Source organism: Apodemus sylvaticus, chromosome 7 (genome assembly GCF_947179515.1).
Source record: "Apodemus sylvaticus chromosome 7, mApoSyl1.1, whole genome shotgun sequence".
In the NCBI taxonomy this organism is placed as follows: domain Eukaryota; kingdom Metazoa; phylum Chordata; class Mammalia; order Rodentia; family Muridae; genus Apodemus; species Apodemus sylvaticus.
In genome coordinates, this window is record NC_067478.1 from 73,686,417 (window position 1) to 73,698,682 (window position 12,266).

The 12,266-nt window shown below is 52.1% G+C and overlaps 1 protein-coding gene across 1 annotated transcript in view; it reads right to left on the reverse strand.

The window, feature by feature from the left end:
• Positions 1-4,158: 4,158 nt before the first annotated feature.
• Positions 4,159-12,266, reverse strand: part of Tmem266 (transmembrane protein 266) — a 115,557-nt gene continuing 107,449 nt past the window's right edge. The window contains exons 10-11 of the mRNA XM_052188293.1: positions 6,842-6,904; positions 4,159-5,305 (exon numbers count right to left, since the gene is read on the reverse strand). Coding sequence (XP_052044253.1) covers positions 4,713-5,305; positions 6,842-6,904 — 656 coding nt within the window. The 3' untranslated portion in view covers positions 4,159-4,712. The remainder of the gene's footprint in view (positions 5,306-6,841; positions 6,905-12,266) is intronic.

Below are 12,266 nucleotides of genomic sequence, written 5' to 3' on the forward strand. Positions count from 1 at the left end.
CCACAGCGTGAGCATGGGCTGAGAGCAACCAGATCAGTTTCTTGTTGGGTGAAGCTCGATGGCTGTCACAGGCTCCTTTGTTCTTTTCTTTTCTTTTCTTTTCTTTTCTTTTCTTTTCTTTTCTTTTCTTTTCTTCTTTCTTTTCTTTTCTTTTCTTCTTTCTTTTTTTTTTTCTTTTTGGATTTGGTTTTTTCTAGACAGGGTTTCTCTGTGTAGCCCTGGCTGTCCTGGAACTCACTCTGTAGACCAGGCTATCCTCAAACTCAGACATCCACCTGCCTCTGCCTCCCAGAGGGCTGTGTTTCTTAAGTGCTTCACAGTTTCTGCCACAGTCACTAAAGGAAGCATCCCCAGAACAGCACCCCGGAGCAACAGAGGGGACCATTGGATGTCGGGTCCACCCTCTGCGAATCTGCTAGGGAAGGTGGATGCCAATAGCTAATTTCTGTTGAAAAATGGGCAGAGTAGCATTGGCCTAAATACAGGCTCCGCACGTGTCTGGAATCTTGCTGGACAGTCTAAGAGGACCAATGACCCCGTTTCATTTGGATGGCATTAGACCTGGGGCCAAGTCATGGGTGTAAAGCTTATTTAACACGTTGTTTCTCTAAAAGGCCTCCAGCCTGCTTGTCCGGGGACCACAGGGCGATGGAATGAGCAGCACAGGCAAGCCTGTGAGGAATGACGACCCCGCCTGCTAGCTGGGCTGCCAATGGGCTGGCAGGGCTGGCTCTGGAGCTCCACAAATGCCTAACACTTGGAGACTTGGCAGGTGTGTGGGCTGCAGAATGAGGCAGATAGCCCTTGGCTCCTGGACTCTCCCTAGCATACCTGTAGCCATTTGTGCAGTGGGCTGATGGGGTCGGGCCTACCTGCTTCTATTCTGCTTCTGGCTCTGTCTTCCTGTTCTGTTACTTTGGGTGAGTTAAAAGCTAAGGCATTGGGGTTGGGGATCATGTGAGGCTGGAGCTGAGAAATATTTATCATATAGCATGTGCCCAGTGGCTTCACGGAGTGGAGCTTCTGCTGCCTCTTGGAGCTTGTATGGTTTACATAGAACGTGGTGCCCTTGTGTGGCCCTGGGCTGGGGTCAGCATGGCCATAAGGAAGACCGAAGGACACGGTACAGGAATCCCAGCACCCAATCCAGCCTCTTCCGGGGAGGACTAAATCATACTAACTGCTTCCTGATGGCAGACTGGACTCGGCGGCAGGTGGACTGGAGGTTGTGGGGAGGGAATGAGCAACCCTGACCAAAGTTTCTTCATCTCTCCTCCTCCATCTCATTGTAGAGGGACAAACTGGTCCCAAGATCCCTCCAAAGTCACTACTCAGTTATGTTTTCAAGCACTGGGCAGAATTAGATCTCAGACAAACAAACAAAATCCCAATTTTCTTTTGACAGGAGGCACGGCCCCAATAGCCAATATTCCCTGGATATATATATATATATATATGTATATATATATATATATCCCTGGATATCCCTGGATAGATATAGATATATATATATTGAGGGATATGGTGGAGAACTTAGACCCACCTATATTCACAGACCTTCTCAGTAACAGATAAAGAAAAACAGAGTTTTTCAGGCTGGCATTTGTGGGCACATATGAGCTGATTGTGGATGCAGGCTTTCAAGCTGTTAATCACACCAAGTCCAGCCAGGGACAGTCTCAGGTTAGGCACTGCTAAAGGCAAGTCTGAGGACTTGATTCTCCTCGGTTTTGGCTGCTTACTACCACTTGCTGATGAGATTATACAGCTTAAGGATTAAGCTAAAGCTTGCCAGTCCCTGTTCCCATTGCAACACAGTAGATAAGACTCATCTGGACCAATCTATACAGGTTGTAAGGACAGCCAATCATCACGGGACTCCGTAGCAAGTCTTCCATTCCGTGTAAACCACTGAGTTCAGTTCTTGAGAAGAACAAATGCCCTTTGTGTATAAATTGTCATGTGCTACTGTTTGAGCTAAGAAGTTGGGGCTGGAGATAGGATTTGGCCCTTCTGATTCAGACCTGTGCTGGCTAGGTTTATGTCAACTTAGCACAAGTAAGAGCTCTTTGAAAGGTAGGAACCTCAACTGAGAAAATGCCAACATCAGATCCGGGTGTAGAGCATTTTCTTAATTACTTATTGTTGGGGAGGAGCCCAGCCCATGGTGGGTGGGGTCGCCCCTGGGCTGGTGGTCCTGGGTTCTGTGAGAAGGTAGGTGGAACAAAAGCAGCACCCCTCCATGGCCTCTGGATTGGCTCCTGTCTCCAGGTTCCTGGCCTATCTGTGTTTCTGTCTAACTTCCTTCAGGGACCATCAGTGATGTGAAAGCGTAACTCCTCCCCAGGTTGCTTTGGTCATGGTGTTTCATTACAATGATAGTTCCCCTAAGACAAGACCCAAGCATATTTGTCTTAAAGTGTCTTCCAGATCCCTCTCCTGAGTCAGGCTGGTTTCTCTGATTCTGACACAGAGAAAACCATGGAACAGCCAAAGAGCCAAGGCCTGTGACTATTATTTTCAGACATGATCTTGGCTCAACTCAAGCCTACCTACAGCCAAGAGATAACAGGTCCATTGGTGTTTGAACTAAAAACCAAATGATGGTTAAATCATTTCTTCTTTCTCAAGCCATCTGGGGGGACCTCAGACTGAGATTCTAGCCACCCTGGCAGCTCTCAGAGCATCTGAAAGCAGATCTGGGGTTCGTCACCCTTGAGACCAGCCTAGGGCTGATTACTACTGTGGCTGCCTCACTCTGGGCTGTACTGTAATAGCATCTCACACTCCCCTTGCGCTCCTTCGGTCCTTTTGTTCCTGTAGGTGATCCTGCAGATGGAGCACTAGAAGCCTTACACTGCCTGCCAGACATTCTACAGAAACCTCCTGAACTGCCCCCAGGAGTCTTATCTCAAAAAAGTCGATCCTCTCTTGGACTGACAACCCCTAGACTCCACCCCATCTCAGCCAGAAGCAGCTAGAGCAGCCATTGGCCTTCCCCTGACAGCAATCCCTGCAAGGCAAAAACAAAGGAGCTTGAGGTGGGTCTAGATGAGTAAGGAAAGTCGAAGTGGGCTCCTTGAGATGCGGTTTCTTGTTTCCACAAGGTACAGAGGAGAAATGATGAGAGGGCCCAAGGTCCTGTGGTCTCAGGCTTGGGGAGGGCGGGCTGGTGGTGGTGGGGGCCTAAGAGTGGTATCTAAACAAACCAATAGGGGAAAGGGGGAGGACCCTGGAGCCCGGTAAAATACCCAGGCCTGCGTCCATTTAGCAGACTCTGAGCCCTAGGGGATAAGGGATAAAGCTCTTACTTCCCCATTCTCAGGCCTCTCTTCTGTCTTCTGTGGTTGTTCAGCCCTTTCTCTGGGCCGGGGAACAAACCTGGCAATCCTCCAACACCATCATTATGGGTCTCATGAACAAGGCGTGGCCTTTGCCTACATAGAACCATATCCTCCCTTCCAAACACCTTTCCAGGGTGGCTCTGTGCCGAGTCTCTTCGCAGGACTTAGGCCCAGTAACCTAAGAAGCAGGCAGCGGAGCAGCTACTGATCACACAAGGGGACTGCTGCCCCTCCAGAGCTAACTGAGCAGCCCTGGAGCGGGAGGACACCGGGCTATTGGAACCAGGGCAGGCTGCACACACCCCTGCCCCCCAGCCCCCACCCGCAAGCATCTACAAAGAGTGCAGGGGAGATTTGAAAGAAGTGTGAGCTACGTCACAAAGGGCTGTGACTCTCACCTTGTCACCTGGAGGAATAGGATCCCTTAAAACAGCAAGCCATCCCTCCCTTGCCCCATGCACATGAGAAAACCATACACAACTCTGAAAGCTGTTGGGCAGGCAGAATGAGAGCAGCCTGGGGGATGTGGTAGAGAGGGGAAGAAAGCTAGAGCAAGGCCAGGGAAAAGCATGGGCGGGCCTACGCGGGTAGGCTCCAGGCTCCCCCTCTGTAAAGGCCTTAGGGCTGCCAGAGAGGAGATAAGCAGCCCAGATTAAGTGTGTATCTGGTGAACTCTGAACCACTGACGACAATGGCCACCAAACATAAGCCTCTGCTATCCACATCTTAGTGCAGCTGATTTTTATTATTAAAGCTGGGGTCATAAAATGGCTGCCCTTCCCTCCCCTCCCCTCCCCCTCCCCTTCCCGCCTCCAGATCCATCCCCTCAAGGCCTGTGAAGACTTGGAAATGTCCATGCTGGAATGAGAGGATGACAGGTGAGACAGGCTTGGATGTGGTCTCCGTGGTTGTGTCGGCTCCCCCAGCATTACTGGGGCGAGGCTGGGCAGCCCCTGCTCACAGTGCTGTCCCCGCGAATCCGGGGGTGAGGGGGTGGGCATCAGGAATGAAGGCAACGAAAGAGGCCTAGCTGGCCCCCACACTCTCCCCTGCTGACGCTGGGCCATAGGCTGGTTGTTATAAAAATGGTTTAAAAAACAAAACAAAACAACAAACAAAAACCCAAAACCCCAGCCAGGAGCACCACCCTCTCCTGAGTAGGGCAAAAGGAGGCCCCAGCTCTGGACTCTGACTGAGGTCTGAGGCATGTGGCCTCTGCCTGGCGTCCCCTCCCTGGAAGCAGACAGCACCCTGTGGGAGATCAGATGGGATCCTGAGCCCCATGTATGGCCCTGGGTGGCCTCTGGGGTCCCGAAAGGGCATCAAGATGGCTGTCTCCCCTCTGCACGCAACAAGCCTGTAGGCTCTCTAGGCCTCAGGAACCGAACGCAACTTTGGCTCTTTGGATTCCAAAGATCTGAACTTGTCCTCCAGCCCGGCTGCGGCCTGCAGGTGGATGACAGGCTTGATCTGAAGCACAGAGAGGGCCTCCTGGTTCTTCTGGTTGAACAGACTTAGCCTATGCTCCAGCTCAGGGCTGGTCTGGACTGAGCCCACTGGGGTAGGCTGGGCTAGGGGGGCTGGGTCCAAGGCCTTATGGGATGGGCAGGGGTCCTTTGACAGAGAGGACATCAGGTCCTGGACTGTGGCCTCTGCCACCAGCTGCTGAGGGGGCACAAGCAGTGGCAGGGGAGAAGCTCTGGGCTTAGAGGACAGCTCTTCTCGGGGGGTGCTAGAGTCCGTGGAGGAACCCAGTGTCTGGCTGCTGGCGCTCTGGGCCCTGGTGACTGAGCCACAGGTGGAGTGGGAGGTGGTCTCCAAGGTGGCACTGGCGCAGGTGCTGTTGCCGCTGAGCTTCAGAGGCAGGTCAACCGAGAAGAGGTCTGAGGCGGTATTGGGCTGGTGGATGTCTATGGCAGCTGTAGTGACCACACACACTGCTAGTTCTGGGGCTCCACTGTCTGCAAGAAATAACATATATATACATACATACATATATATGCATATGTGTATATGTGTGTATATATATATACATGTATGTACACATACATACATGTGTACACACACACACACACACACACACACACACACATACACACCACTTCCCAGAGGAAGCTTTAGAAGTCAGCTAGTGCTTTGGCCTCGGGGTCCATGTTGTGCTTAGTCAGTGGGGACTGCTGATTTCTCGGGGGTAGAAATGGTCTGGTAGAAGAGCCTCACATAGCCTGCTGTGGGCCTTTATTTAAGCCAAGATGAAGAAATAGCTCCACAATAGGCCAACCTAGTCTATCCCAATCAACCCAGAAAGCTTGTCCTAGGAAAATGAGTCGGGGATCTCTTGGAGTCATTGAGTTATCATCATCATCATCATCATCATCATCATCATCATCATCATCAGTAGTAGTAGTAGTAGTAGTAGTTGATGTGTTCATCCTCATGCATATAGGAGCACCTGCCCACATGTGAGTAGAGCCCAGGAGTTGAGTTAGATGTCTTCCTGTATTTCCTCTACCTTACGTTTTTGAGACAGGATCTATTCTGGAGACTGAAATTTACCAGCTGGCTACCCAGTGAGCCCCCGAGATCCACCTTGCCACACTCGTGGGAGTTTTATGGGCGGGGGTGGGGGGTGTTGGTGCATGTCCTGAGTAGTCTGTTTTCTAAAGACTGACTACTCTCAGGGCAGTCAGCTTAGAGCAGCTCTTTTCTCTGAGAGGCAGTGGGGCTGATGGCGGAGCTGTACTCCTGCTGTAGAGCTACAGGGTTCTCCCCAAAGTTATGGGGAGGACTGAGAAGATGGGTCAGAGTTGGAGAACCAGCAGTTTGGATGAGGCCAGGGGAAAGGAGAAAAGAGAGAACTGGCCTTAGGGAGTTAAATAGTGGAGAAGAAAAATATGTGTCACATAGCATATATTTTCAGTGCCTATAGTGGAGTGCAAGAATTTCCAGGACTGTAAAATCCAAACTCAAGATTTAAGACTTTAGCTCTAGAAAACCAATATGCTAAAAGGTCTGGGTATAAAATCAATCCTTTCCCCTATGGAAAACTCACTAGGCATCCTCGAGGATTTCAAGGGTATGAAGGAAGCATTAAGCACATCAGGACTACCCAAGGCCTTTAGCTGGTTATGTTTAATAAGTTTTCTCTCCACCAGGGAGCATGAAATGGGAGATCACTTGAGTTCTGGACTACAAACCCTTCCTCTGTAGGGCTCCGCACTGGACTCTCATGGTCAGAGATGGATCAGGTTGCCCCGACCTTGTCAGCTGCAGGTTCAGCTCTAGGGCATCAGAGTTTCAGCTAACCTATATGCTGAGGATTAAAGTTCCAGGTGTGTTTTAACCCTGAGCTCTGTTCTGCCATCACAGTCCACAGGCTTATAATGGTAGGCCCTGCTACCTGAAGCCAGGTACCTATGTTTGGGTTTAGGTTTTGCTGGGGTCACAGGTGTCCTGGGGCTGCATGGTGCATGCCAACAGTCCCAACCCAGACTTACCACTGCTGGGCCCATTGTAGTATTGGCTGATGTAGCTGTTCATGTCATCTTTCACCGTGGCTTCTACAGAGATGAGGACAGAGAAGGGTGCATGTGGTGAGTGCTACCATGTTGTAGCTAAGTTGCTCTCTGAGCATTGTAAAATGGGGATAGTGATGGCTGTACTCCTGAGTTATTGTGAAGATTACAGAAAGCTAACCAGCAGGTCAGGCTCTTAGAATGGGGCCAGGCACACAGAAGGCCTTCGAGGCATACCTATGACCGGGTAAGGAGTCCTCAGCGCACCCTTTGGCTTATCTGCTGGCTGAGGTCTGCAGGTGACAGACTTGAGGTTTTTTGAGGCTACCTTCTGAGGTACACCTGAGTTGACTGCGGAAGCCGGTCCACCTTCAGATCTAGAGACTGAGTGGGAGACAAATGGATCTTAAAAGCTTTCTTGGCCTCTTTTTGATCTTGAAATGCCTGCGGTCAGAGGTGTGTTCCGAACCGCTGCTGAGCGGAGGGTGCGGCCCAGGCTGGCTCCTGCCTCCTGCATTAGCTAGCACAGAATCTCTGTGGACATCCACAGCCTTCCCTGTAATTACAGCCTAGTTCCGCCACTGCACTGGCAAGCAGAAATTACTGTCCCCAGCCAACCGCGGATGGTGCAGGGCCACTGGGCCATGGGGACAGGCAGCAGGGATGGTTCACTTATCAGGTGCTGTTCTCTGGAGCGACCACTGGTCTCGATCTTAATCAGGTCTTGTCCCCTTGCTAGACTTGGGTTTCTCCATTTGTTACTCGAGTCCCTACAAGGCTCTTACAGAGTGTGATGGAGCTAGGCTACGTGGCTAGAAGGCCCCGAAACACTAGAAGGTCTCAGAAGCATCTGGATCACCTGCCACTCCCAGAGAGGAATCGATGCCCCCTATGTACCCAGGGCCTAGCTCTCTGCCAGCTATTAGAGCAAGGAGGAGTTCCTCCCTTGGGAGCACAGTCAAGGGCTGGGGAGCACCCATCATTCAGAGGAGCAGGGGCTTTCTATCTCATCAGGAAATAAATGCCTAACTGCACAAGGATTTACAGAACCTCCAGGTTCCCTGCACATGGGAACCAAGATGGGCCCATCGTGACTGTAACCCTCAGCACTGGCCTGACCACGCTGTGACCTGTAACCCTCAGCACTGGCCTGACCGCGCTGTGACCATTTAACATGCTAGTTCTTCTAACAGGGGCAGCATCCATCTCCCTAAAGTGGCCTGTAAATGTATTTAGCAACTCTGTTTGCTGACTTACGCCAACCTCTTGGCCAGAAGATACCCTGCTCTCCTCTGTAGGCCTGACCAGGGCCAGGCTTTCAGCACACTGCACTCCTGTGACCCCTACCCAGGCTCTTCACCATCACCCAGACCTGCGGCAGGCGGTAGTCTGCAGTAGCAGCCTGCTGTGGCCATCCTACATCTCAGCCACCAAGGTGCCCGAGCCAGCCCTGTGGCCTTGCTCTGCGGCCTACATGTTTGAGGGTGCCCCATCTTCACCCAGGTGTTGATAATAGTAAGCTCTGTCAGGGAGCCTTCAGCCAAGACCTCTCTCCCAAGCACTGGCTGGTCTGGACACGTCCTGATGACCTCTAGCTCCGTAAGCAGAACTTACTTTCTCTCCTGACTCTCCACCTCACCTTGGTGAATGGGTCCCCACCCCAGGAGAGATCCTGGCTACTGACAAATACCTCCTCAGCTTCCTTAATGCCCCAACTGTCATAAAGCCTGTAGCTAACTGGTCAAGGGGCCTTGACTCCTCTGCTAAGGCCCTGCTTCTTTTTTTTTTTTTTCAGATATTTAGCATATTTTTTTTTATTATTCAATATAATTTATTTACATTTCAAATGATTTCCCCTTTTCTAGCCCCCCTACTCCCAAGGCCCTGCTTCTTATGGGAGAGACCTCATGGCTTCTCCTCCAGGTTGTGACTTGCCAATGGGTTTAATGAGTGGGATCACTCCCTTTCTGAATGGATTGGATACCAAGCCTGGTCCCTAGTGGCCACTGGGGTCATGTCCAGAATGTATGCTTTGCCCACTGCTCCAGACCCACACTGCACAGGGGTTTGTGTGTCTGAGGTCTACCCTGGCTCCTCTAGAGCTGACCTTGGTGCTACATGCTTCATGCAGGGCTCCTGGAGCCCATTCTCGAACAACAGCCTGGGGCTGAGCCTCTCTCCCTATTCATACAGGAGACACAAAGCCTTTGACAGCAGGAAGCACATGTCACTCAGTTCCCTCCGCACTTTGGCTTGACATATGTCAAGTGGCAAAACAGAAGTCTGGACAGGCCACAGATCTGCAGGGTCTCCAAACCTCCCATTCCCCTCAAGAGGCGCAGGGCCGCTGTGAGCTGCTCTCTGCACTGCCCAGCCTGTGTTCTTACTCTTCCCTCTAATACCTTACATGTGGGGCTGGCATGAGGCTGGGCAGAGGAATACCTGACCACACTGCCAGCTTCCCACTGCAAAGGTCAGTTTTGATTTAGCACCGGGGAGCCCGTAGGGTCTATGGAAGCAACTCACTGAGGACTGAGCCTGACAGACCTTGGTTGTGGGGAGAGACGGTGCAAACATAAGCTTCAGATAATAACACTCTATGGTGCTCTCCAGGATCCTTGCTGTGTGGTCTTAGGCTATCTTTCAGCTACACTGGGCTTCTGCCTCCTCGCTTATGAAATGGGGAGGACAGATGCAAAGGTTCTAGGGAGCTATGCAGCCCCACTAACTTGAACCTCCAGCTGTGGACAGGCCTCATGTGCCTGAATCCCTTGGCCCACAGCACTCCCATCAGCTCCGAAGTCTCAGGAGGCTCGCCTCTCAGAGTGAGCCCTTTGCAAACCCAACCTGACTAGTGCTAGGAGAGAGGAGTTCAGAGGAGGCACTGACTCCCTGGGTGAGGGCTTCAGACCTGCTGGTGAGCTGGCTGGGCCCGCCTTCTGGAGATGATGAGAGGACGGAGCTCTGTGTGGGCTGGCAAGTAGTGAGGAAGACTTATACGCCTCAAAGCCTCAGGTGTGCCCCGTTCTCCCACTCCTCTATGGCTCAGCGGCACTCCCTGAGAAGATGTTGACAGGCCCAGGGCACCTGCTGCTTGCCATGCCTGCGGGCGGGAAGAGCTTCCTGGGCCCGGAGAACAGACAAGCTGGTGGACGAGTAGCTTAAAAAGCACCAAAACTGCTAGGAGAGCGAAAGTAGCGACTTGAGCCCCAGGGCCTTATGGGACTGCACAGGTCACGAAGCTAGCCCTGCTCGGGGAGGCTAACCTCCAAGGCCGGACCTGGGTCCCAGACTCATTCAGGTTACTTCAAATTCCAGTCTGTGAGGCTTTTCCAGGTCTGTCTAACAAAGCTCTGAGGCTCCCAGCGTCCCCAGCACTTTTATCAGGTCCGCACACTTGGGGCCAGCAAGGGCACCTTGGTCCTGTCTTCCCCCAAGGATAAACCCTACAGCCAGCTCAACTTCCTGTGCCCTGCTGCTTGGCAGAGGGGAGGCCAAGGGCAGACTGGCCAGAGGCACCTCTGTGGCTGCTTCTCTGGACGCCGGTGCAGCAAGGCGGGGCGCGTGGGGGGCAGCAGGGGACGCCAAAGTTATGATATATGGGAAAATCTGTGGCGCTCATACCAGGAGCTGTATTTCATAAGTTATGGGCAAGTTTCACGACTAATAAATTTGGGATAGAAGTATTAATGACTATACAGGGGCACTGTGAACTTGGCAGGCCCCAAAGCCTGGAACTTTGCAGCCCAGGTTTTAAAAATGATTTGTGCTGAAGCAAGTCTAAACAGAAGGCAGCAGTCGGCATTGTCTGACTGGGACCTGCTGGCAACTTCAGGAAGCTCTTCCCTCTCGGAAGGATGGGGCTGCGCTGGAGCTGGAGCGGGCACTTGTGCCCTCCCCCACTTAAGGAGGGACAGCCATGCAGAGGTGATGCCGGCCAAGTCCCAAGGCTCCTGTGACTCACTGCTGTGTCTGCAGGTTAATGCCTGGATTGTCTGTGTCCTACCGAGCATGCAGAGGGCCTCTGGGCCCTGCTACCCTGGAAGTCACAGCTACTGACAAATGTCGCCCTTCCTTAATCTTCAGAGTGGCCCAGAACGCTCTTCACTCATCTGTTGTAATTTCTCGTGTCATGGAAATTCCCTCTCGGACATGGCTTCCGGTCAGAGAGAAGCCAGTTGGGGGATGCCCTGAGTTCCTACTGAGGCCATGAATCATGGCGGCTTCTCACAGGCTCTGCATTTTGCCCTCTGCTTCAGGGGCACTGGCCATGCCACTGAGGGCTCTGGGTACAGTTGTGGAAATGCAGTTGAGGGCTGAATTGTGGGTGGGTGGCTGCTATACACCAGGTAAGTGTGCATTAAAAGACAGGTATCCAGGGATGCCACAGGGTGATGGGGCAGGAGGAGGTGAGGAAGGGGTCTCGGTCAGCATCTGTTGTGACTGCATAACCGTGTCCCTCCCCCATGTGTTGTACTGAAATCTTAAGTCCCAGTACCAGGATATGAGCTTTATCAGGAAAGGTGATTGTGGTGCGGTTAGTCAAGATGAGGTCCTGTTAGAGTAGGGTGTGCTCCTACAGAGACGGGGTTTGGACACAGACATGAAGGGAGGTGGCACATGAAGATGAAGGCAGAGGCTGGTGCCTCCACAAGCCAGGGGTTGCCAACAGCCACCAAGAGCTACAGAAGAGGCAGGGATTGGCTCCATTATGACACTCTGAGCAGCCAGCCCTACCAACACCCTGATCCCAGACTCTAGCACCCAGAACTGTGAGGCTGTCTCCATTCCTCAAGTCCCTCAGCTTGGGACATTTTGTTATAGGCATCTAACAGATGACCACACTACTTGAAGGGGCTTAGACCAAACTACTGAAGGTGTTTTTCAGAGATAGAGCACGGGGAACCAGTCAACGTGTTAAGTTGGGAGAGCATGATGACTTTAGAAGGTCACTGTACACTGGTGGGCGGAGATTACTCACACTATTGGTTCCTCACATCCTATGAGGCTGCAGAGGGAGCTGGAGGTGAGGCCACTAAAGTCTCAAGCCATATATCTAGGAAGTGCGGCCTCCCGCCTGATCTGCCCTTTCTAGTTCTGCCTTGATGTGAGGAGGAGCATAGGAGACCAAGGTGACGTCACTCCTGGGCCAAGCTGGCTTTGGGAGTCCAGCATGTCTAGGCCCTGCACCATCTTTCTCTGGATGTGGCTGTTTTATTTACAACCCTGTAAGGATGCCTCTTGACAGCAAGTAAAAATCAGGGTCCAGAGAAGCAAAAACCCCTGCCTGGGTCATAGCTGCCTAAGAGAAGAAATGAGCTTTAGAGCTAGAAATGGCTCCGGGCTGGGGTTACAGCTCCTGCCTGTGACCACTCACACCATGGCCTTCAATTTGCCCCGCCTGCAA